At 39.8% G+C, this 25,297-nt stretch overlaps 2 protein-coding genes across 4 annotated transcripts; both read right to left on the bottom strand.

The window, feature by feature from the left end:
• On the bottom strand, window positions 305-6,789 carry LOC8065191 (SET and MYND domain-containing protein DDB_G0284059). 2 transcript variants are annotated; one of them, XM_021460588.1, is made up of 15 exons: window positions 6,615-6,789; window positions 6,383-6,517; window positions 5,500-5,586; window positions 5,096-5,167; window positions 4,780-4,990; window positions 4,577-4,695; window positions 3,924-4,301; window positions 3,674-3,808; window positions 2,707-2,844; window positions 2,218-2,373; window positions 1,864-2,097; window positions 1,330-1,496; window positions 1,098-1,203; window positions 923-1,003; window positions 305-802 (listed from the first exon to the last, which is right to left on the bottom strand). In XM_021460588.1, exons 1-15 carry the CDS (start codon window positions 6,741-6,743, stop codon window positions 593-595), a joined length of 2,358 nt encoding a protein of 785 aa, XP_021316263.1. In that variant the 5' UTR covers window positions 6,744-6,789; the 3' UTR covers window positions 305-592. The 2 variants fall into 2 exon arrangements, with proteins under 2 accessions (XP_021316263.1, XP_021316620.1); XM_021460945.1 differs by lacking the exon at window positions 2,218-2,373.
• LOC110432007 lies at window positions 7,623-8,614 on the bottom strand. Of its 2 annotated transcripts, XM_021451923.1 has the most exons (4): window positions 8,381-8,575; window positions 8,221-8,298; window positions 8,067-8,135; window positions 7,627-7,981 (listed from the first exon to the last, which is right to left on the bottom strand). In XM_021451923.1, exons 1-4 carry the CDS (start codon window positions 8,497-8,499, stop codon window positions 7,930-7,932), a joined length of 318 nt encoding a protein of 105 aa, XP_021307598.1. In that variant the 5' UTR covers window positions 8,500-8,575; the 3' UTR covers window positions 7,627-7,929. The 2 variants fall into 2 exon arrangements, with proteins under 2 accessions (XP_021307599.1, XP_021307598.1); XM_021451924.1 differs by lacking the exon at window positions 8,067-8,135 and having other exon boundaries at window positions 7,623-7,981; window positions 8,381-8,614.

Below are 25,297 nucleotides of genomic sequence, written 5' to 3'. Positions count from 1 at the left end.
CAACTCGCTCACAAAGTTCAATTATGCACCCACTCGCTCACAAAGATGAATTATGGAAAGAGTAGTTTTGAACGGTCTGCAGAGGAGATTATTAACATTTAAATCTAAGAGGTAAATTATAAAGATACATTCTATAACTTATCCAACAAAGCTCATTTGATATCGTAATTGTTGTTTATTGAAAATACATCTAAAAATCTCTTACATTTCAAGATGATGGGGGTGACGATGCAAATGAACATATGCCGAAGCAGCCCCACGCTTCTGGACTTCTGGGAGACCTTGAGTATTTCGCATCAGCATCAGGAATAAATAAAATAAATTCTTTAAGGCAATGAGTATATAGGAAATAAAATTTAGAAACAAGTCAATAACATAAGCACTCAGAAAATTCCCCAAACTCATTAGCCATGAAATGGGTTGAGCTAGTTTACGTTTTCTAGTTTCTCGCCTGTCCAGAAACAAACTAAACTGCACCAAGCAATATTACACTGCTTTGTAAATATTTTTTGTTTTTTCCCCGAGAGTAACTCTCCTCGGTAAGAGTCACACAAACCGCGCTGGACATTTCCGCATGTGGATTGTCAGCATGCTACGCATCGCTGATAGCTTTCTTCAGGGTACCCATGTATGTCAAAGTCTTCTCCACATGAGATCCATAGTAAAGCGAAAATATTGCCTCTGCTTGAGCGAATGTGGCTGCAGCGCTTGCCCCATCTCCCAGGGACAGCAGAATCGAAACAAGCTTGATAAGCTCGTGCGCAATGATGATGTGTTTCGGGTGGTACAGCTTCTTGAGGATCTGCAGCATCACAGGGGTCACTGACCTCTCATTTTGCATAAAGATGTTCCAAAGACTCAGAGGGCCCCATACAGGTAAATATCCTGAGTGGCAATTGAGGATAAGGAGAAACATGGTTACCTGGATTGATGCTTCACAGTGCTTTCTTGCTCGTTCTTGATCTCCTACCTTCGCAAAGGCCTCTGCAATTGTGTCTTCAGCCTACATACTTCCACATGTTCATAAGAACACGACTTACACAAGTGCAAGTGGACTTGGATACAGAATTTGAACAAAGACAAATGAGCAACCTCACCTGCGCGAGAGCCTTGCTATATGGGTGCCTCAGCTTCTTGAGTAGTTTTAGGGATTGTAATGCCTTTGTGATGATAGTCTTGTCTAGCAATGTAAGTTTCTTCAACCTGACAAGTGCAGTTGTTATCACAATTCCTGGTATGGTTGAAACCCCAAATTTACAATTCCTAAAAGAACTCGAGAAGTTGAGGTAATCAAATTTGAAGCTTCATGTGCAATTGTGAAGAATATACCTATTGATGGTAGATTCTTCCCTGTGTGATGTAGCCAGAGCAGACGACACATCAATATGGGATCTACAACTCGTGCAACATCCATGATCTATGTTCAGACTGACACCAATATTTCCTAAAAGAGATTTGGCGACATTCTCCATATCCTTATCAACCTTTGATACATCCTAAACAAAAAGAAACTCATCATCATGTCATCTGTGATCCATCATCATTAAGTACTCCCTCCAGTCACAAGTAAGTGATGTTTTGGAGTTATCTTAAGTCAATCATTCAAAATTTTGATTGCATATTTCTTTTTATATGTTGAGTTTGTACATTTAAAAATAATGAGTAGATTTGCCAGGTGTCACGAAATATATAGTGTCATAAAAGTAAACAAATTTGCTTTGATTCATAAATATTCTATAGCAAAAGTAGTATTCAAAGTTGTGTTTTGAAGACCATGTTAAAGTCTAAAAGGCCACTTGTTTGTGACTAGAGGAGTAGATGAGAAGAATTTTAAAAAACCATAGTATACGAAAATAACCATACAGGCAATGATAGTTTGCAGACATAAGATCCTCCTAGGGAAACATTCACAAAATTCTCTTTGGACCTGTAGTAAGTTGATTCTGATATAGCACCAAGGCAGTTGCTTTGTGGACAACAAAATGAACTCATAACAAGGTCTGATAGATTTAGCTCTGAGCAACTTGAACATTGACAACTGAAGTAGTAATTCTCTTGAAGTGACTTCTGTCTCTCTGAAAGTTGCATCTCACCAACCTAGAAATCAGAAACACGAAAAGGAAAAGTTCAAAGCATAAGGCATTCATCTCTGCTCCAGAGAGAGATGGAGGAAACTTTTTTTTTTGGGTTGGGGGGGGGGGGGGGGGGCAGTGAAACCTGTGGACCATATGACAGTTCAACTGGGCTCCCGGATTTTATAAATTCTGTAGTTCTCAGCATGAGCGCACGCGAAAGAAAATATGCATGTACATTGGGCTGACATGAGTGATTGAACAGGCTACCAGATACATAAACAGCTTGAGCAACCCTGACCTAACAGTGAGCAAACAAAACATAAGACACAGGTTACAGAGCACAAGACCACAATTTAGAGTGAGGCGCCTTGCCAACAAACCAGCCTCATATACTGTGATTATAGTTACTTGATAATAGATACAATAATTTTTTTTAATGACCTTGAATTCCTTTTTCTCCATTTTTTTAATCCAATCCAGTTTTGAGCTTCTAGGTTGGAATTGTGTTCTATCAGCATGAGATAACGCACAATGATTAACAGGAACCAAACGATCTTTTGCAGCTTTAATAGCTGGATGATAGATTGCTCCAAGTCCCAGAAAAAATTACAGAAAGTATAAAAAGACAGACCTGCTCCACACTACACATGTTTGCACCTTCAGCTCCAGAAACACCTCTATTTACTGTGAGCTCTGGGCTTCCATCCACAGACCTCACTCGGACAATAGCAATTGAATTGACTTTAATTTGAAATATCAAAAGAACCAGCTGTAGAGGATAATCAACACATGAGTTTCTTTTTTCCCAAAATAAAATGTGAATGTGATACTCTATAATTTTTGTATACCTCAGGGAAAAAGTTTGTAGGGATTGCAGTATATAGGAAACCATAGTAGCGAGAAACAAATAGGAAACCGTAGTAACGAGAAACAAAACCATGGTATAGACAAGAACATCCCTGAACCCAGGTACCATAGGGGTATCTGACTGAAACTTGACTTCCAAGCTTGCCTGATTTCTTGTCTGACTGACGTGAGGGCAACCAGTGGGCAGATAAGAAGCTAGACACAGTTGCAGACTTGATTGCGGGATGGCTAGTGATCTAAAGGCTATTTACAGTCGTTGAAGATTGACTACATAACAGTAATCCTCATTGATTATGCTTTTCTTCCATATTTTGTTTGGTTTGTTGTGTTTACTTAGTTTGCAAGTCAAAGACCTTTTCGTTCTGTACCACCCTTTTTAAAATGGAATGACACAAACTCTTGCATGTTAAAAAGAATGGCTTTCCAGGTATCAAAACAAATAAAAAATGTGCTAAAGAGGACTACACAGAACGAAGTTCAATAAATACTGGTATTGTTGAGATGAGATTAAGGTTACTGAGGAAAATGAAACTGGCAATCCCCAAGGAGGACTGGTTATCTCCATCAAAACAGTATGGATCAAGACATTTGATAACAATTAAAATTGTGACAAATTTATATAATGATTCAAAAACCTGGAACTGAAATTGCCATCAATTTTAGATTCCAGACCATACTCCTTAACCTGGTATATTAGAACGGTAATCTCTGATGATAAATGTCATATATACCTGTGACAAAGAATCTTCTGTCCACAAAAGGTCTGATCTATAATGATTTTGGAGGCATAACAATAGGACAATTGCATATATCTGTGATTCCAACTTGTTGGCAGGAGAATGTTGATCATAATGGTGAACTAGATCCTGCAATAGCCAACTTAGCTCATTAATTCCTGATATGATATCATCTATGCCATAACATTTTGAGTGCTAACAGCATAAGAGAATGTCAATCTAATTTAGAAATGAGGCACTTTACCAAATTTGGGCCGGAGATAGCAAACCTCTTTCCAGACAGCATCATTTTTTCTATGCTGCGTGCCATTATTCGTCCAGCTAAAACTACATCAGTTGGTAAAACAGCCGCCCAATGGGCACCTCCACATTCATGCTTGTGTTCAGCAAATTGCTTAGATCTTGGAGACTTGCAACTAGTAGAAGTTATACTCAGGTTTGCAATACTTGTTGAATATCCAAGATGAGTATCTTCATCACAAGAAATATCACCTACGGATTGCTCCTGGCACCTTTTTGAACAATAAATTGGTATTGTACATGAAGGACAGAATACAACATCTGCTGGAGTTTCACTGAAGCAAAAGTGGCAGTGTATTTCACGGGAAGATTTCAGGATAATCTGCATTCAACTGTTGCAAGTAAGAAGCACACAAACCTTCAGTTCATGCTTATGAGGAAACTGAAATTAGAAGCACTAATTATTCATCTAGTTGAGGAAAAACAGGTTCATAGACATGGCATAAACACCAGACCTCAGAAAGCAATCTCGTATGCACATTAAACAAATATTTAGGACCATTCATATATGCAAATTGTTGTGGCTTCAGCGATACATAATATAGGAAGACAGAGAAATGTCATTTGGCATAAACAGAGATGGGTCTTAATTAATACCGCCGCAAGAGGATCCTCAACGTGAATCAACGAAGCTGGGGGGATATCATCTGTAGAAGCCATTCCTCTACCTTTATTTGGTGTTGAGATACTCTCTATAACAACCTTATGAGGTTGTCCTGTGAGTTAGCCAAATAATATCTGTCACTAAGTTCGCATCCCACAGAAGAAAGTAGTATGGACTGCACATAAGAAGTTCTAACCTGCAAGAGGCAAATCTTCATCCTTGCTATCACAGTTTGATGTCCCAGCTTCATTGATACATTCATGCTTATGCAAAATTAACTTTAGCTCTTGTTCTATATTATTCTTCCCTGAAGAAGTCACCTCCAGGCTCAATGCAACCTCTAAATCATGTACTGCAGATGAATAATTCTTAAGCGCTGTTTTTACCATTCCCTTCCTGTACCATGCCTGAAATGCAGAAACAGGCGAAATGAAAAGAGTGCCTCCATGCTTTTGCTTGAATTCTCCAAAACAGAGACCTCAGTATAATTACGTGAAACAGCAATGTCATGCCTTAGAATAATTAGGTGAAATGGATATGGCCCTGTCACAATCCCTTAGAGATTCTTTGAACAGACCTAATTTCTGCATAGTTGAGAAGAATGATTAGAATACAGAAACTCTTCAGCCAAAAGTACAAAGTAATATTATTTCCAGTGATACAAATAAATAGTAGCAGAAAACACATTTAGTACATCCACTACAAGTTTTTCAATATTTTTCACAGATCTTAACCAACAGTCTCGAAAGCTTTGTGGAACTGTGGGTACAGACTTGTTCTGCTATTCACCTGCCACAAGTATATCTCACATCCTATTTTCAGCCTAATAGACTCAAATACTTATTAAACTCAATACTAAAAGGGCACAAATTTGTCTACTGTTCATATTGTGCAAACAGGTAAACAGAAGACTAACATGCATGGTGGAGGCTCGATTGACATATATTGCAGATACCAACTTCACATCCATGTCATCTGAAGTAATCGGGACATGACGCAATGCCTGCAAGATATAATGCAAACAATCTGTTATTATCATGATAGAATATTCATCAATCAGGCACAGCAAAATCACCATACAAATGGATGGGTGGGGATCGGTTGTGTAAATATGCCACTATTTTAACAATCTAAATGACCACAAACTTCAATGGTGAAAAATAGTAAAATACAATTTCTTCTGAACTCGGCAGCTGCCCACAAACTTCAATTCTAGGATGACTGCAGATGTAGCTGCTTAGCTTTAGTGTTACAACAGGTGAAAATTGTAATCAGGGGCAGAGCCAGGACAGGTGCTGTGCTGCAGCACCCCCTGAGCCCATGGATGTCTAAGCAATCCATGTATTTTCAGGAGTCTAAGAACAGTTGGGAAGTTAAATTCGAATGTTATAACACCGATCTAGCTAGAATTTAAGCATAAAGCACCTCCTTTCAAACAGTCATGGCTCCACCCCTGAATGTAATCATAGCTACAGAGGCATCTGCTTTTGAAGTGTTACATCCAAAATATTGTATATTTGGTGTGAAACAGTGAAACATTACACTCATTTAAGCTCACCATCCAGTTCCAAATAAAGCACCTCCTTTTGAAGTAGCAGATATTTACCATTATTTTCTGTAATTCTTTTAACTGTCCAGTTGATATGCTTTCTTGGCACAGCAACAAACAAATATGTTCAATTTAAGAACCACCTGACTTTTACTTATAATATCAATCAAGTTTACAGACGTTATATAATTTCGACCAACCGAAGTGAAAGTTCAATCCGCATGTTCCAAATAAGTGGGTGGACGCAAACCTGCGAATAGTGCCCGAGAGCTTCCCGAAACTCCCTCCTTGAGAAGCACGCATTGCCGTGGCCCTTCAACTCTACAGCCTTCGCCTTGTCTTTGCGGCACAGCGCAAGTTCGGGGTCGGTCAGCTCTTGCATAACCTTGCAGTCGGAAACATCCATTCAGACCCAGTGACCTATCAGCTAAACTCAGGCCTTCTGGGGTAGAGTGCCATAGAGGAGGGTGGGCGGTGGTTACCTGGTGGAAGAGAGGAAGGCTGTCGAAGAAGGCGAACAGGCGAGAGGTGGTGGCGGGGAGGTCGGCAGCCGTGCCCTCGCCGACGGCCCGCCGGAGTTCGGTCGGCACCGCCGATTTGAGCCCCTCCATGGAGAGCCCGTGGAGGCGGCCGGATGGAGAGTGTGGATTGGTGACGTCAGCTTTAAAACCCAAGGGCGGGCTATTGGGCCATTTTGAGTCATACAAACTGTTGGTCCACTCAGAAGTTTGGGCTGGGCTGGGATCCAACATCTATTATTTTCTTTCTTTTTTGGGTGGACATAATAATCAGAGCAACCTAGTTCCTTGTCCATCAAAAAAGTTGTATTTCATTTCTTGGACCTTTTTGTTATGAACTTCCTATTGCCGAAAACAATTTTTGTTTCCTTTCTTGGCTCTTCTATTAGTCAGGTAAAGAAAAACGATATTATTATCTATTGAATGAGAGTCTATAATTGCTATTAACCAATCAATTAGAGTACTAATGAACTGTGGTCTGGTCTCCCCTTCGGCTAGGGGTGCTTGGGGGTGGGGGGAGGCACGATGATACAAAGGGAATGAAAGGTTGCTTTTGCATTGGATGCCCTTTACCCTCTCCACTGAGAGCCTTGTAGTCTTGGGGAGCGTTAAAGTTTGCTTCTTTTCCATACTTTTCTTGGTAGAGATGAAGCTCACAAAAAAGCCCTAGAGGAGGAAGGATTGATTAGTAATACTTTACTAGACGAAGCAAATGAAGCCTAAGTACTAAGCTATAAAATCATAAAATCTGATTACTTTTTAGATCAATTGTATACAAAATACCTCTAGTGTCGAAGTCAACAGTACATCATCCACAACTTCATGTGCAACAGTAGAGCCATAAAGACCTTTTAGGCTATCTAGTACCAATAATTTACCAAAATGAAATATAATATATTTTTAAGCATGGAGTCATTATTCTTTATATTTGTACATGACATACATCACACTGACCATCTGAAATGCATATAAAATCCATAACTGCATTTCAAGTGCACACACACAATGATGACAAATCAATGGATGGAACATTGAGTAGGTTCAGATCATACATAAACAAGGTGCAAGTAAACGAGATGTCTTAGTTCACAAATAAATTCACAAAACATTGGTTCACATTAACCAAGCCAAAGCCAACATGCAGTACATGGCATCACATATGAGAACAAGCATATCGAAAATCAAAGGCTAAGTCTTCTTTTGCTTCTTGTACTCATTGCAGAGATAGGTGATTGTTTTTTTGCTTCTAATACTCATGGAGGGACTGTCAAGTGGCACATTATGCTTTGGACCTAGCCCTTGCTCCTGGGTGATTTGAGCCACTTCTTGACCTATAAGTGTTCATTTTCAACAACAATTGGTGTTAGTTTAATATAGAATAGTCAAACAAAAAATATTCAGAATTAGGAAAACTACCTTTTTGATGGTCCAGATTTAGATTTACTATGTTTTCCCTTAGTCTTACTTGAAATCTTCAACCTTTGGCTATGACGATAGAGAATATTTATTTAGTTTCCTAATCAAGTTGCCATTAAAAATAACACAAAATTTCAGTACTAGTGTTAAATACCTTTTAGATGCTTCAGGAGTACAATCATCACTATTTCTCTTTTTGTTAGTTGTTTCTAGGTTTTGACTAGAATCCAACCTGTTAACACAAGGAATCTGCCATATTCACAAACATGGAAATTTGTAGGTAATGGAAATTAAAATGACGATGCTAGACTTACCCTCCGAGCAAATCACTTTGATTGTCGTCTCCGTCAGTCACCTGCAAAGCCTGCCCAGCAGCTGCCTCGGACGTCTGGGCTGCGGCGGTGGCCATCTTTGCGCTGGAGTCTTGGCTCATAGCACCTACCACACCCGAGGAGGCATCCAGGACTGTGCGGCCAACAGCTAGTGGCGGAGCTCGTCAATTTTGACGTCTAGGGCCACTAATAAAGCACACACACCGTTTACATTGAATCAAGATATCAGTTGTACCAAGTCTAATACCGATAGATAACAAAAATAGCTTATAAATACATAGTTCGAGATAAAAATCTTAATTTCAAACTTAAATCCATAACATGAAAGTGGATAAAAATCTTAATTTCAAACTTAAATCCACTCGCGCTCGGCCATCTAGGGTGCGTTTGGTTGGAGAGCGTGGAAGAGGGATGGAATAACTATTATTGTGTTTGGTTGGAATGATAGAATTATGTCTTTGCTAATAACTGCAAAGAAGGACGTGTTTAGCTAGAAAACAACAACAAAGCCAACCACGATGCCCTGGAGTACACTATGAGCTGGGATTGAAAACGTGAGGGAACCAGGAAGGAGTAACACACTACAAAGCGGGCACAAGCAAGAGATGAGAGAGGATGATCGAGGCAGTCTATGGTGATGAATATAATCCAAAAAATTAAAAATGAGTATTAAGAAATTTTGGTCCACAAGTAGGGCCAAGGCCCTAGTGGCCCTAGGTGGAGATCCGCCCCTGCCAACAGCCACCCCCAAGGTGGCGCCTAGACTAGCACGGCCTGCGGCCAAGCCCTGCTCAGTACCCTGGCTCGCGGCACCGACCACCCCCGAGGCGGCGGCACCAAGGCCCACACGAGCGACTCGGACGCTCGCAACCAGCCGGGCCGCCATGCTGTGGCGCGGTCGAGGTAGATCCAGAGCTGGTTCGACCACCGGCGGGCCCTTGTCGGTGGCGCCCTTCTCCATCACCGAAAGTGGCGGCTAGGGTTTGGTCGCTCGATGTATGCGCGTGCCTATATTGCGACGGTGAGCGGCTACATTTCGACGCGTGTAGAAATACAAACATGTAAGGGCATTTCGGTCTTCTTGCGTTGCTCCAAAGGGCCGGTTTACAGTAGAGACAAACAGACTAGAGGGAAGGGCCAAGAAAGAAAATGAATTTCATTTTCGGGCTAAATAGGGAAGTCCAAAAAAGAACTAATTTTCTCTAATAATTAACTGGAATTGATAGAACGAGAAACCACAAATCATGCTACTCTAATCACTTAACAAATCCATTTTCTACTAAATCATGTAGTTCACCAATATCTTTTGAAAATAAAAGTATATATTTTTACCAAGAAAACTCAAGTTGCCTTTACCAATTTCTAAACCACGCCAAGTGTGGGTTCCTAGTAGAACTCGTTTAATTGAAGTTTTTAGGACACAAAAAGAAATAGTGTATTAGGTGCGTATGGTTTCAAGTGTGTTCCCTTTATGTAATCTCCTACAACTAAAAAGACTAAAGAGTGGACAATTTTTTGGTGCAACAATTGACTTCGTCCTGCCTCCTATCCTCCTGCAATCTCCCCACCTTTGGTGCCTACGCCCCTCACTTGCAAAAAAGGAAGGCACAAACCCATGGATCGTGAAAAAGGAAGGAGCAAATCTCGCTTGCAATCTCGCAGACCCACACTCCTCGCATCCCCCGTAGACACGCAACATCGCATTGTGCCGGCGCCGCCTGCGACCGCCCAAAGCCGGAGACCAGCATCGTCGCAGCGCGCCTCCACCGCTGGCTGCCGCCCGCGCAAGCCTGGTGCCTCGGTGGGCGGGAGGCCATGACCATGAGACGCGGGACGAGGGCGCTATGCACCCTGGCGCTGGCGCTGCTCTGCGTGGCCGCGCACTTCCAGGGTGCTTCCTGCCGGAGCGGCCGCGGCGGGGCAAGAGGTGGAGGCGGTGCTAGCTTCGGAAGAAAGAGTGGCGGAGGCGGAGGCGGGGGCTCCGGAGGAAGGAGGGGCGGAGCCAGCGACGGCAGCGCGAGGACCGCCGCTGCCTCAGGACCGTCGAATATCAACGGGCGCCGCAGCGCCGCGGCGACTGGCGTGAGCGGCGGACATGGTGGAGCGTGGAAGGTGGCGGGCGTTGATGTCTCTCAATGTTGATTCTTACCCATCTTGCTCCCTGTTGCAATATCGAAGGTTTGGATGCAGACATGGTTGCCTCGGACGAAGCTTGATGGGTTCCTACATCTAGGATTGCTAATTTTTGTGTTCTTTTTGTCGTAACAAGCTTTGGTATCCTTCTGCATCTTGGATTGTTAATTTTGTGTTCTAAAACTGACGATAATCAGTACTGCAGAAATTGTGTGTTCTATTCTAATTTGGCCCAGATGTAGGTTAGCAGCATTTTCCTAATCCTTTATTATTATTTTTTCTCTGGTAAAAGCGACAAGAATATGAACCAATCTAATTTATTGGATTGTAGAGGTCTTTTACTAACGCGCCATGATTTGCTCATATATAAAAATTTGTCTTTAAAAAGTGAACCAAAGCATTGACATCCTGTGTGAGATTCCAGAATATAAAAGTGATACTCTTCGGTTCTTATATGCCATGCTTGAAACAAATTGCTCAATGCCCTTTTCAAACAATTCCTTCTATGACATCACAACATTATGCCCGTAAGGAAGCATTGGCACAACCGCAGCAGGAGAATTTCATAATTGAAGCAAAACAATGTAAAGTCTCATTTGACAAGGTTAAACGATTCATTTAGAGTTGAGGCAACCTCATTAGGCTGGATACTCTCGAATTAGACTGCTATTTCCAGAGTAGGTAATATTCTCATGAGTTATGAATTATGTTCGCAACATATTTGTTCTAGTAGCATTCTTGAAGTCCATGTTCTTATGGAATCTTTTTGCTTCCTTATTATTAATTGAAAACCTCATGCTCTGCTTGACAGTGTATTAGCTTTTCTTTTTTGTTTTCTTTTACTGTCTGGATTGTTCTCAGCAGGAGATTTGTTTGGGAATACAGCTAGCAAGATTTTTTTTTGTTTTCAGTAAGCTTTTAAATGGTTCTGAAAGAAGGTTGCATTGAGTTTAACACATCATCCTTGTTCCATACTAATTGAGGGCAACTTTTTTTCGTCTTAATGTATTTTATTTTTGGTAGTTACTGACAATTGGGCCAGACGGTAAAAGAACCAATTAGTTATATGCTGCAATTATATAAATACTATAGAACAGTACTCTTGGACAACATCAAAGTCATGCATAAGTAGCCACTTTAAATTACATAGATGAATTAGCGTCATGTTTCTACCAGTACCACTCATGGATAGGCAATTGAATATGTCCTGCCTTACTATCACTCATGCATGAACCGGTGAAATAATCTCAGTGATGTATATACTATGATTTTCCTCTTATGATCATAATTTCCCAGCTGCCCACTTGGGACGTTACCAAAGTGAAAAAAAGATATGTAACTTTATTGTCGGTTTGATTTTTTTTTAAGCTGAGTTCCTTTATATCTAGGAATAATGTCTGCTTTGTTATGCAGGGAGGACACTAGCTACAAGCACAAGACGAGCATCTGAGGGCTAGACGAGGAAGGTTCTAGGCTGCTCTTGTGTTGTTGTCAGGTGACTATAAGTTTCCTACTCAATTTGGAGTGAGTTGTTTTCCCCCTCAATTCCAACCCTACTTGCTTGCTACATCGTCTCATGTTTGGTTTGTTATGATGCTCCTTCTGTTTGGTGTCAAATTAGGAAAATAGTTTGATATAACCAGTTAGGAGCAGTCAAAATTAGCAAAAGTTGATGCTGATGCTTTTCATCATCAAAACTTGCATGTACGTAGTTCATTCTTTCCATGGCACTCAGTCTTCCTGTCCAAAGACCAACTGTTTTTCTCGCTACGCAGCCCATACTCTGAATTCTATTAGTCTGTTCAATACATAAAGACTATCAAGGTGTTGCTTGCACTCTGCCTTGCCGTCGCTGCAGTCCTGCTCTCTGTGGAGTAGGTACCTCCACTTGCTAAATCAGTTTCTTTGCATACACATATTCAGGGTGATCTGTGCTGGTTAGGCTGATGGTATGGCTAGGAACACAAATTGTTAGTTGGCTGCCTATTTTCAGTTAATGGTAGGATCTCTGCAGAAAACATATTGTGGGTCATATGTTTAAGTTATATCCTAGCTTTATTTTATTCTCTTCATTCTGAGTCTTCTGCCTTGGAAACAATGGCTATATTAAGAAAAATTGTTACTGTTCACTCGATTCAAGTAGCATATTTTTTTCTTTGTGTTATGTCATTTTAGAAGGGTGTGACTTTAGAAAGAGTGAGTTAAAGACGACAAGCTCGTTTTGGTAAGCTTAATGGACACAGCTGAAGATCTAATGTTTTAATTACATTTTTATTACAGTTTTGCAATAGAGCACACACTAACAAACTAATAACATACCAAACACTGGGTTTTAGTGTGTCAGAAAAATAGATTTGAGTTAATCTATTCTTTGCTTCTCATTTTTTGCTTTTCAGACAGGAACTGTAAATTCAGTGCTTGACCATATCTTTCTCTTTGACTTGATCAATGGCATATAATGGTTTTCTAAAATTTTGTGCCTTGAGTGTTAATTTTTGTCCATCTTTCCCTCTAGACTCCAATGTTAGCTTTCAACCAGTGTTTTCCCCAAAATCCAGTGAATTCACCAAATAGTGCATTGGCAAATGTAGTTAAACCTGGTTTTAGTTTTTTTTGTGTACTTTTATCATTGCTCCAGAGTTTAGGTAGTTCAAACCACACCAACTAGGACATGGGCCTTAAGTACAACCAATCTCATTTTGGGCTTTTGTCTTGCTTTTGCTGGCTTTCCATTTACGCTGTTAGAATTGGTTCATTCTGAACTGAGAGTTAATCATCTCACATGGAAGTTATAGAAAATTGCCTGTACTACACAATCTACACCAGTCAACAAGTATTCGGAAGCAGGACATGGAGTTCTAAAGTTAAGCAGGAGGAAGATCTCGCTAACATGTTAATCTGTTACGTTCTTGTAGCAACGCATGGGCATAAACTTTGTTTTTTGGGTTAAATGTCACTTTAATGTTGATATTTATTTTTCATAGTATTGTTATCTTATCATGTGATCCGTATATTTTTAGCATAAAAGTTTGCTTATCCCGTAGCAACGCACGGGCACGCTACCTAGTTGACTATTAAGAAGTGAAGTTCACTAGCATTTGAAAAATAGAAAGATTCCAACTATACTGAAAGAAATCAATAAGGCCTTATTTGAGTGCATGTGTATCCACTTCAACCCATATGTGTTGGAGTAAATTGAAATAAAAATTAGTTTAATTTCACTCTAATCTACTTCTACACATGTGGATTGTGATAAATACATATGTATCCAAACAAGGCTTAAAGATAACAACTTCTTCATATACCACATAAAATAGGACGTCCATTTCTTCACATTCTTAATTACGATTGTCAAGTTGAAGGAGTACTAAACCATTCAGTTGCCACGAGCTCAATCCGCCACTGAAATGAAATTCCGTAGAACATTTTGAAAGGATACCATCGACTTTGAGGGGATACCATGGAACAAGTTGAAGAGATATATTAGGTGCAACTATGGAACTTTTTTTTTAAAAAAATACTTGGCTTCTCCTTTGAATTTTGAACTTTTGCTTTACATTTGATGCCAACATTTAGAAAGATGCAACTTGTAATAGCACATGTAACACGGATATCTGATGGGGGATGAGGATGACCTTTAAAATTGTAATAGCTAGCAGATGGGTCTGTGTGTTGCAATGGAACACACACCTTATGCATGGCTTGAACAACTTGTGCGTCGGAGATTTTTATAATAGTCATGTTGTTTGTAATTCGTATCCAAACAAGGCTTAAAGATAACATGTTGAATCGGACTCCGTACGGTTGTTGGGCACACAAAACGTGCATGTTTGTTTGTAATTCGTATTTGCACGACCACAAGTCCGAGTTTGATGTGGATCAAGAGAGACACGAGGACAATTTGAAAAGTATAAAAAGGGGGATCTTGAATCTTTAAATTAGGTCATGTTTGGATCCCATGAATTAAAACAATATTCAGAAGTGCTTTCTATTTCTATAATTAGATTACTTTTCAATTCCTATCAAATCCTAGAAACAAAACATAGCCTAATTTTTTTCGAAGACACGCTTTCACTGGCGGATACAGTGGGTATTCCTGGTATTCCCAGGAATACCCAACTTTTTACACAATATATATATATATATATATATATATATATATATTACATTAGTATTCTTATATTTAGCAAATAATTTTTTTCTCTCATTTTTTAGCATATCTTTGTATTCCTTTTTCCACATAGGTGCTATGTTAGCTCGATTGTCAAAATTATTCTATTTTGTTGTTTCTACAAATAAAAACCTAATTATTTATCTCCAGTCCACATGCACATGCCACCAAATATTAGTACAAATCATATTTTATTTCCAAGACAAATCGAAATATACGCATGACAACATGTATAACAAATTATTCTTTTCGTGTGAGTGAACAAGGCACGAGTGGGAGGCAATTCCATAATCCTCATTCCTAAATCTCTAACCCTAGCCGACCAGGCATGACGTAGTGGCGGCACTGCTGGTTCCCATTGTCCTAAGCTCCTAGCGGCGCGGGACGTGCAGCTCGGACGCGGTCTCTGTCTCCATGCTACGCCTATATGGCGACCGATGAGGGCGCACGTCGCTCTTGAGGTTAGAGGCAACAGTTGAGTGGTGGCCCACCAGACATCAGCAAGGGAATACCCAAGATCTAAATTCTGGCTCCGCCACTGCACGCTTTGTGTGTTTTTCATTAAGAGAAGATTCGATAGTTTTTTTTACACCCGAACCGTCTTGAGCAAGCTGCCGAGAGGTCAGCACTGAACAAGGCGGTCACACAAAAAAAAACGAAAGGAAAAAATGCACTACGGCCGGGCTATTACAGAAGGAGTATTGGCGACTACCACACAACGCAGGTCAGCTCACGAAGCTGCGAACGCACATGCATCACCGACAGGGCCGAGATCCAAACCCGCCCTTAACCCAGCAGTTCCCTTCTTCAAACACGCTCGCTGACCAAGCATAGCCTTAGGTACTTCTATAGATTATTCAGGCAGGGATAGAGTTAACAGTCTCTGTCAGCTGAAATTGATGCTGTCCTTTTTTGTTTTGTTTTTGATAAGGTATGCTTTGTCCTTAGTGCGGTCAACTTGCTCCACTTGTTGTGCGATGTTTCAACAACCGGAGATTTTGAACAGAACACTTTTGGTTGACGTGCCGAGAGGCTGTTATTATTAAAGCAGTGACAAAATCATGGGTCAATCTCTGCTGTTGAAAGTGTTTCTTCGTGTAAATGTAACCGCAAATATTGCTTCATGCAAGGCAGCAGCCGAGCAATGCAGACTACTACCAAGACGGAAAAAGCACATTGCTGACTCCTGGTGTCAAATTTTAGAGATGGCAAGGCAGGGCCAGGGCTAATCGCTAATGTTCTTTCCTCTTTCTTCTTCTTCTTCTTCTTCTTCTTCTTCTTCTACTACTACTACTACTACTACTACTACTACTACTACTACTACTACTACTACTACTACTACACCACTGATCACCCTCTTTGTCATCCTTCCTCTTTCTTCTTCTTCTTCTTCCTCCTACACTGATCACCCTCTTTGTGATCCTATACTGTAACTGTAAATGTAACCTTTCGGCAGTTTTTTTAGGGCCGCTTGGGGCCAATAAAGCTTGATCAGGTGGGGAGTTATAAATATGAATTTTATTCACTAAAAACTTGATGAAACATGAACAACTTTACCTGGCACATAATCCATAGTTGCATGTTTTCCTGGACAGATGGAGTATTCAAAATGACAACACCAAACTAAACTAAGGTCTCACAAAGGACAAACGAATTAAGTAGGAGTAGAACAGTGTTTTCCTGCTCTGCAAAGAAGACGTGGGCAACAACACTTGGAGCTAAAAAGATTGAAATTAGGAGCTACTAAAAAACAAAAGAAAATAATTAAAGTGCTAAATGAAGAAAGGTTGTAAGCAGTTTATACATCTACAATCAAAAAGGATTGATATGTACATCTACAATCAAAAAGGATTGATATGTGTGTATACAACCAAAAAATTGGGTGGAGGGCACCCAGCAGACACAGTTAATTAAAGGGTCCTCCTTTTTAGATTACGGAATAAAATCATTCTAACTTTCACATCCACAGCTAATTAAAGGTTCCTCCTGGCAAAGATGAAGCTCTACCATCTATTGTCAGTTGCTAATATATGTTTTCCTTCTCGATAATTGAGTGCATTAAGGCCCTTTTTAGTTCCCCACCAAAAGAATTTCATCCATCCCATCGAATCTTTGGACACATGCATAGAACATTAAATGTAGATAAAAAATAAACTAATTACACAGTTTGGTCGAAAATTACGAGACGAATCTCTTAAGCCTAGTTAGTTCATGATTAACCTTAAGTGCTACAGTAACCCACTTGTGCTAATGACAGATTAATTATGCTTAATAGATTTGTCTTGCAGCGAGACGAGCTATGTAATTTTTTTTTTCTAAAAACCTCTCTCGACATCCTTAAGATACATCCGATGTGACACCTAAAAATTTTTCATCTCCAATCTAAGGCCTTGTTTAGTTCGCAAAATTTTTTGTTTTTGGATACTGTAGCATTTCGTTTTTATTTGACAAACATTGTCCAATCACGGAGTAACTAGGCTCAAAAGATTCATCTCACAAATTACAGGTAAACTGTGCAGTTAGTTTTTATTTTCGTCTATATTTAATGCTTCATGCATGCGATCAAAGATTCGATGTGACGGGAAATTTTGAAAATTTTTGCGAACAAGGCCTAAACAGGACCAAACATCGATCTTGGCGGCATTGATGTCTGATTCTGTTCAAAAGGTGGACCTCGTCGTAGTGTAGGATGCTTTCATGCCAGTAGTATGTTACCCTTCTAATCACAGTTGACCTTGACAAGTTCCAAGTCTTCTAATGGTTCTCAATTGCCCTATCGTTTTCTTCTTGTGCAGAGCAGTACACGAATCCAAATGCTCTGCGCTAGAGTGAATATGGAAGGAAGAACTTCTGTTTTTTTTTATTAGAGGAAGAAACAAAAAGTGAAAGTAAAGAAAGATTGTGTGGAATTGAGCAGCGTTACGCGTGAGCGAACCATTCACATGCAGTAGACGGTGCGGGAACAACTGTGAGTCAAAGCTCCTCGAAACAAAACGAAGCATCAATTGTTAGTACGTACATACATTTCATTTCATCTTATTAATACCGTCCAAAACATCGGTCTCCACATTGCTATCTTGCATTCTTGCCTGCACATGCTCTTTTCCATTCAAAAAAAGTCTATTGGTTTTCATCAAAAAAGAAAGTCTATTGGTAAGCACTCAATGCAGTAGACTGTAGACCTTGACAAAAGTTCCAAATCTCTCTCCCCCCATTTTTTGGGTTTCAGCTTTACGAGTAGCTTTCTATAAATTTCCTTAACATGTTCACACAGAATTTCACATAGAACTTACAAAACCCATTTGACAAAAAAATAGCTCATAAAGTTATTGGTAAAACTATGCCCAATAGGACCTAGGTTTCACATCTTTTTCTCCATCGTGAACCTATATGTTAAGAGGCTCCTCCGCATTGGAAGCCGTGTTCTCCTGTACCGGTGAGCATTTTCAATACCTAGATACTCAGGGAATCCTCAACGGTTGATGCTGTACAGTCAACATTTGTACGTGCAAGTCCTTACCTTACCAGACAAATACAAATTGGGTGAAGGAGCTGCAGTATGAACATGGTCTTGACGATGAACGGAGAAATCTATTCCCAGTCTGGACATGTTACAGGTTGTTCTGAGGAGCTAAGAAAATGCAGCTTTCCGGATGAACAAAAAAAAATGTATGGGGCGCTCAAAGCTATCAGAAATGATGCAATGGAGGTTTTGGATTAGTACCTTATGAAGTTCAATGACAAGAGGTATCCCTCTTGTTGCATCTATCATCTATGCACAACTACAAAGTTTTTTTAGATAATGGAACTGTTTCAGCTTCAATCTCTCCTTTTTGTTTTTTTGAAAGATCCGGTAGGCTTTGCATTAATAAGCAAGATAAGAGTTGCAATCTTACATGCGTCACGAGAAACACTATCTCATATGGCAGATCGCCATATGAGATTAAAATATAAAACTGAGTTAATTACTCGCAGTAGTTGAGACAATCCTGAGGTGACTAGCTAAGAACCCTGCCCCCCGCTGAAACCCAAATGGAGCACTCCTCCTTTATTCTCGCGAACACAGCATGTTCCGAGCATCTATTTCCGTTGAAAACTATCGCATTTCGCTCCTTCCAGATATGCCATACAGTCAGGATGGCAAAGGAATGTGTCGCTTTGGTGCCCTATCAGTCATCGCCAAGAACCAGTCCCCTATTTCTTCATACACTGTCCAACCAAAAGGCTAAGGTTTGGGCAGTTGCTCCAGACTGCTACCAATCCCTACACTGCCCGCGCAAAAGTGCATTCAATGAAAAGATATGTGGCGGTCTCTAGGTTTATTTCACATAAGGCACAAAAATAGTTATTTATCCCCTCAATTGTAATCTTACCGCTATCCAAAGTCGAACTTGTAGGATTAACCACAGGAAGAATTTACATCGTGGCGTGGCCCAAGCTTTCCACAAGCTTCAACCTCTTTAAAAAAGAGGCAATGCACAACAATAAAGCTATTGCTCAATAATCCTATATGTGGCCTTAAACCTGTGTGGGGTATCGGTTAGGTCTGCAAAGTGTGGAAGTAGATCTATAATTTTTTTAAGTTGTTCATACATCCTCGTTTGTATGTTAGATCCAATGTGGCATAGCCAAATATTGTCGAGGAGCAGGTGCGGCTTTCAAGTGAGTAGAGAAACTTCAAAATCTTATCCATAGAGAGATATGTTCAAATTTTTAAAATCTACAGAGCAAACAAGACACACACACACACACACACACATATATATATATATATATATGAGTTTTTTATACTCTCCGAAGTAATTAGGATACGGCCAATTAGGAGAAGCTAACGGGTGAGAGAAAAAAAACGGGTGATGCATGCTGACCATAGAAAGCGGATCAGATTGATCGGTTGGATATATTTTTTTTAAAAAAAAAGGGCCGTATGTTTATGTAGTATATATATATATATATACACATTATTACTTATTGAGTATATTGATTAAATACTCACATACGCACACTTTCAGAGTATGTAGACATACCTTTTTTTGTTCACATACACATTTCAGAAGTATGTTCACATACGCACACTCACAGTATGCTCACATACGCATATTTCAGGAGTATGCCCGCTAATTAGAGTATGTATTTATACTATTAATAAGAAGCATGTATGTATTTATACTCAGAGTATATGTATATACTTTTTTCACAGGAGAGTATGTGTACATACTATTTTATTAGAAAGTATGTCCATATACCTAAATGTATAGTAGTATGCATGCATACCTGTACAATTATTTTACGTACGTCCATGTACCAATAGGAGTATGTGTATGGCCATCTTTCTTTATACATACTAGTAGACAATGAGCGTGCTTGCATACACATCAACTCCCAGTACGTGTATGGCTATGTACTAGTAGAAATAGTTTAATACGTATAAGATGATACTCTAATCTAGAAAAGGAAAATGGATAATAATGATTAAAAAACAATTCTTCGATGACTGAAATACCGGAGAACAGTTTGTCCACCGTCGTATACGTGATTTAGCTTCCTCGATCACTAAATAACTGGAGTATAGTTTGTCCACGTATATGTGACTTACCGGGTTCGACTTTGTGACCCGATAGAGGGGAGTGCGGCATACTGTGTTTTAGAGGAGGGAGTAACTACTCCTAGAAAGTAGAGAAAATTTACCATATATATATATATATATATATATATATATATATCAATGTGGATTTTCTACAATGGGGGTAGCTGCCCCATAGGGGGTGACGGCTACCCATGCCTTAGATTGGTGACAAGTGGTGTGATGAACGGGATTGGAAGTGCAATTTGTGACAAATGGAGTACAGGGGCTAAGACGTGTTTGGCTTTTTTTTTGAACAATGGACCACATGCTGTAGAATTTTGTTAATGGGACGGAGTCGGAGCGCCTTGTGGCTCTCCATTATACCTAGGCATGCAGCCCAAGCCCGTGAGCACGGTCCAAAGCCCGTCATTTTGGCCCGGCCCGAAGGTCATTGGGCCCAGACTGGCCCGGCACGGGGGTGTAGGCCCTGTTTGGGCCGCACTTCAGGCCCGCAGGCCGGCACGGCCCGGCCCGCCAAATAACGACATTGCACAAAACAACTCATTTTGATATCTAAATTTATTCTCTACATCTGTCATTTATATTTGAATGTGTTCTTTATACCGATGAAGTGATGAACTGATAAATGTGTTTGAAATCTGCTTTTAAATTTGTGTTTATTGATATGTTATCTGTTCAACAGGCTATGGACTGGCCCGGCCCTCCATTTTTGCCGTGTTTGACGGGCCAGCCCGGTACGCAAAAAGGCCCACGGGCCCGTGCCTGGGCCGGAGGTCAGGCACGCAGGCCGGTAAGGCACAGCCCGCAGGGCACGACATGCCCCCTCGGCCCGTTAGGCAACGTGCCGGGCCAGCCCGGTGTCGTGCCATGCCGGGCCGGGCCGGCCTGTTGCCCAGGTCTACTCTCCATGTGAGCAGCCAGGACCACCCTGTCAATGACTCAAAGGAAACACAGATAAAATATATAGAAACGGGTTCATGGGATAGAGTGGTGGAGCTTCACTGCTCGGAGAAGATATCTACTTTTTCAAAATTGCTGCCATGTTGTAGGGACACACCTCGAGAAAGCTATTGGACCACCCATCTCCTAGTAGTACAAGTACTACTCCCATTCCTCTTACCTCTCTCCTCTAACGTCATTTCATCAACTTAGGCCTTGTTTAATTCATAAAAAAACTAAAAACTTTTCAAGATACCCATCATATCGAATATTGCAACACATAAATGGAGCATTAAATATACATAAAAAATAACTATTTGCATAGTTTACTTGTAATTTGCATAGTTTACTTGTAATTTGTAAAATAAATAAGTGTCAGTAGATTTTACTATATAAATATATTCAATATGGGTCTTGTTTTATAAATTTAATTGTAAGGGATATTATAGTAAATACGGATCACAAAAATGATAAACTGTTTAGAAGATATGTCCATTCAAAGTTTCATAAATCACAAAACCAGCTACACATCTGACATCAACCGGGACCAATCGCATTTGAACTCATGTGGCATACAAGCTGCCAACTTCGAACAGCTTTGGCAAAGGACAGAGTTTAGATGGAACAAGTCCGCTCACTGCATGTATGTGTTCAGCCCATGTCCATGTATTTTTGGTAGTGGATAGCTACCACCTGTGGGTGATAGAATACCCCGTGTGTAGCAGAATATTTCTGATACACACACATATGTGTGTGTGTGATGCAATACGTACGGGACTAGGACTAGTTTTAGAGCTTCAGATGTGTAGTGCGTAGTGAAGCTGGCGCATGCCTCTCTTTTATGTCTTTTTTTTTCTTTCTGTTGTTCTTTCTTTTATTTGTACTATTACTGCCTCGAACAGCTTTGGCTCTTTTTTTTCTATTGAAAAATAACTTTTGCTGCAAAACATTTAGTAAAGCTTCTCTAGGACCGGATCCAGAGCTCTACCAAACAGGCCCTAAATTCCACTTTTAGGGATGAAGGCTGCTTTACTGAAAGTTATGCTTTGTCGTCCTTTGTACAATCAACTTGCTCCACTTGTTGCGATGCTTCGTACATGTTCATCAGACAGACAAGTGGATATTTTATACACGCAAACGTGTTTCCCAAAAGAAAGCTAAACATTCAAAATTAATGGCAGACCAAAGAAAACTAAGGCCTCACGTAGTCATTTATGAATAGCATGATACTATATATGTCATCGAATGACTGTACATGCGAGAGAGTACTGGATAAAACTTCATTGGCATTATGAATGTGATTTTAACGGCTCATACAGTATACTGTAAGCTCAGAATCAAAATCAGCGGAGACATGTAGCGGAAACTCTACTGTCTATGAATGGGTTAATCATGACGCCATGTTGATGAGGCGAATCGCTATACGTTTACAGTTGCCGTGTTTGTATTTTTTTTTCTCGAATACATAAAAGACTTGTGCATCGAATCGCTACGCATTTACCGTGTTGTCGTGTTTGCGTTGAAAGAAACATGACAGGCCTTGGTTGGGTATTTCCTTCGGAATATATATATATATATATATATATATATTGACAGTGCAATGTTGATATTTCTGGCTATAGATTCCTTACGAATAATCATTATCATATATAAATATTAAAAAAATTATATAATTTGATTTTTTAGTCAAAGTATTGTATTGAGATGTAACACCCTAAAATTTACTCCTTTTGAAATATAGATAAAATTATTTAATTTTGTATTTTTGTGCTCATGAAAATATAGGAAAAATAATATTTTTTTTATTAAATTAAAATTTATTATAAGGCATAGCAATATTATTATGCATACATGCTGGTGCATATGTTTTGAAGTGATGCTTGTTGCTCCTTTATGTGTTGATAGTAAGAAAAATATTTAAAATACGTTTAGTAGATCGATCTTCCTTATTTGGCACGTATTTATCTTTTATCTACAACCAAATTCCTTGTTTCTAAGCTCAAATTTTGATTAGGACCTTCCTAAAATCTTTTCTTTGTCACTCAAAGCACTTCTTTTAGTTCCTCGTCCATCAAGCAATCTCTACAAACATTTCGGAAATTTTTCCATCTTCTGTTCTCACTTTTCTCTGAGCATGATCTAATTTTTAGATGCTCTAAACAATCTTATCATGAGCTCTAAAAACTTTATTCGGGTTCCCCATGTTCTATAATATCTCTGAGAATTTTTCCCAAATTTTCGGAGCTTTCGGAGTATTTTTCGTGGCTTAACTACTAATTCTAAACTTTTCTAGAATTATTTTATCAATGAAAATAATTAATTCCGAAAATAATAAATCTCTTATTAGTTTTCCAACGTCAAAGCCCATAATAAACCCCAAAAACCATGTAGTTATTTACTAATAGGCTTTAATAATTAATTAGGCCTATTAGTAAAGATGAAGGTTGCAAATCAATTAGTACCATATCGCTAGTTGACGTGGAGCTGTGGAGTTTCTCTCCCTATATATTTGTACCAACCCTTAGGTTGAGCACACCAAAACTACCATATGAGGAGCCCCTAGTTTGGGAAATCTCTCGTGTAGTAAATTAAATTTTTTTCATCAGTCCTCGTGCCGTTGCTATTTCGGGAGACCTCGGCTGCTCATCTTGTCAAAGTCCATCCTGTCTTCTTCAGCCATGCCTAATCATCAACGTTACCCATTCATAATTGATCGTTGGTAAGCATCTCATGTTATCCTTTCTCTCTGTTAATTGCACCATGCCCTGCTGTCACCATTTAATTTAACTCTGTGCTGCAGCCCACTATCGCCTAACCGTTGCCCTTGCTGTATTGTTTCTCGCCGGCGACCACCAGAGCCACGCCGTGTGCTTGCGCCTTCCAGCAAGTCATGCATGTTTGCCTATGTGCTTCACTGGCTTGATCAACACGTCATCCGCACCTTGGTATTAGTTCTTCTACAATATATCATTCTTTATGCCTCCATGCACTCATTCATGACATTTAATATTCAGTCCATCAATCATGAATTAGCTTATAAAATTTCATGTGCAGCAACGTATTATCTCTCCTTTACTTTGCCCCATAAATAAATTCCTAAAGCTTTAATCTCACGGTTTCCTTGTTTTAGCTATAATTCCATCTCCTGATGCTGCGTTAAGATTGTATCAACGTAGATCATGAGTTAGCCGCAATAACCTCTCATATGTTAATTTATTAACTTGACTAGTGTGCATGTAGCTGGTTTTTTTTTTAAATTTTAAAAAGCGACACAAGTGTTACACTCTAGTATTTTTTATAATGCGATTAATTAATTACCTTTCTATATAAAATCTTAGAAAATTCATATCTCCTCCGTTTTAGCTTCGATTTTCGTGATCTTTACGTCCGCGAGATCGTAGCGCTGCGTAGAATCTTTTTATGAACTCTCTATACTGTTTTTATATGATTGGTGTACTGTTCTAATTGTAGCCTTGTTTGCTTCGTATATGTTTGTTGCCGTATGTTTGTGATCGATGATCGGAATTAGTCGGTGAGCAATTCGTGGTGATCAAGAGTGCTTCAGTGATCAAGATCAGCAAGAGCATTTGGATTAAGGCAAGTATAGCATTTGGATTTTAATTCTGTGACCATGATCCTGTGACTAGATTAATGTTAAGTAATAAATGATAAAAATGACTTTTTAGCAACTTGATGATTTGTCTGTACGTGATCACCCAGGACAACAGTGCAACCATGAGGGCTATAATGGCTCTGGCTTTAGCTCAGTATGAAGACCTTTTCTAGCTTGTTAGAGGTTACCCGAAAGGGCGGAGGGGCTGAACCGTTTTGGGTATAGTGCGAGCCCCTGTCCTTATGTGTATAGGCTGCGCGTCATTGTGCCATTTGGAAGGGGGGTATCTATATCTGCGCGCAAAGGAAACCTTGCGGCCCTAACATGTTAGACGAACTTTTGAAAGGCTTCATAGTGATCCCTGCCGACCTTCCTTGGAAGTGGGTTAAGAGGCTGATCACCTCGGGCGAAAGGTAAATCATGACTCATGGTAAAGATGTACAACCTCTGCAGAGT

The sequence above is a fragment of the Sorghum bicolor genome, chromosome 1 (genome assembly GCF_000003195.3).
Source record: "Sorghum bicolor cultivar BTx623 chromosome 1, Sorghum_bicolor_NCBIv3, whole genome shotgun sequence".
In the NCBI taxonomy this organism is placed as follows: Eukaryota; Viridiplantae; Streptophyta; class Magnoliopsida; order Poales; family Poaceae; genus Sorghum; species Sorghum bicolor.
Note: the sequence above shows the minus strand (reverse complement) of the source record. Positions and strands in the feature narration are given on the sequence as shown.

Coding starts and splice junctions, on each gene's coding strand:
- LOC110432007 (XM_021451923.1), bottom strand. CDS start 8,499: ATGAGCCAAGACTCCAGCGCAAAGATGGCCACCGCCGCAGCCCAGACG. Junction 8,299..8,380: donor CAAAGTGATTTGCTCGGAGG/GTAAGTCTAGCA, acceptor TTGTGTTAACAG/GTTGGATTCTAGTCAAAACC. Junction 8,136..8,220: donor ACTCCTGAAGCATCTAAAAG/GTATTTAACACT, acceptor CTATCGTCATAG/CCAAAGGTTGAAGATTTCAA.
- LOC8065191 (XM_021460588.1), bottom strand. CDS start 6,743: ATGGAGGGGCTCAAATCGGCGGTGCCGACCGAACTCCGGCGGGCCGTC. Junction 6,518..6,614: donor GCCTTCCTCTCTTCCACCAG/GTAACCACCGCC, acceptor TCCGACTGCAAG/GTTATGCAAGAGCTGACCGA. Junction 803..922: donor ACTGTGAAGCATCAATCCAG/GTAACCATGTTT, acceptor GTGATGCTGCAG/ATCCTCAAGAAGCTGTACCA.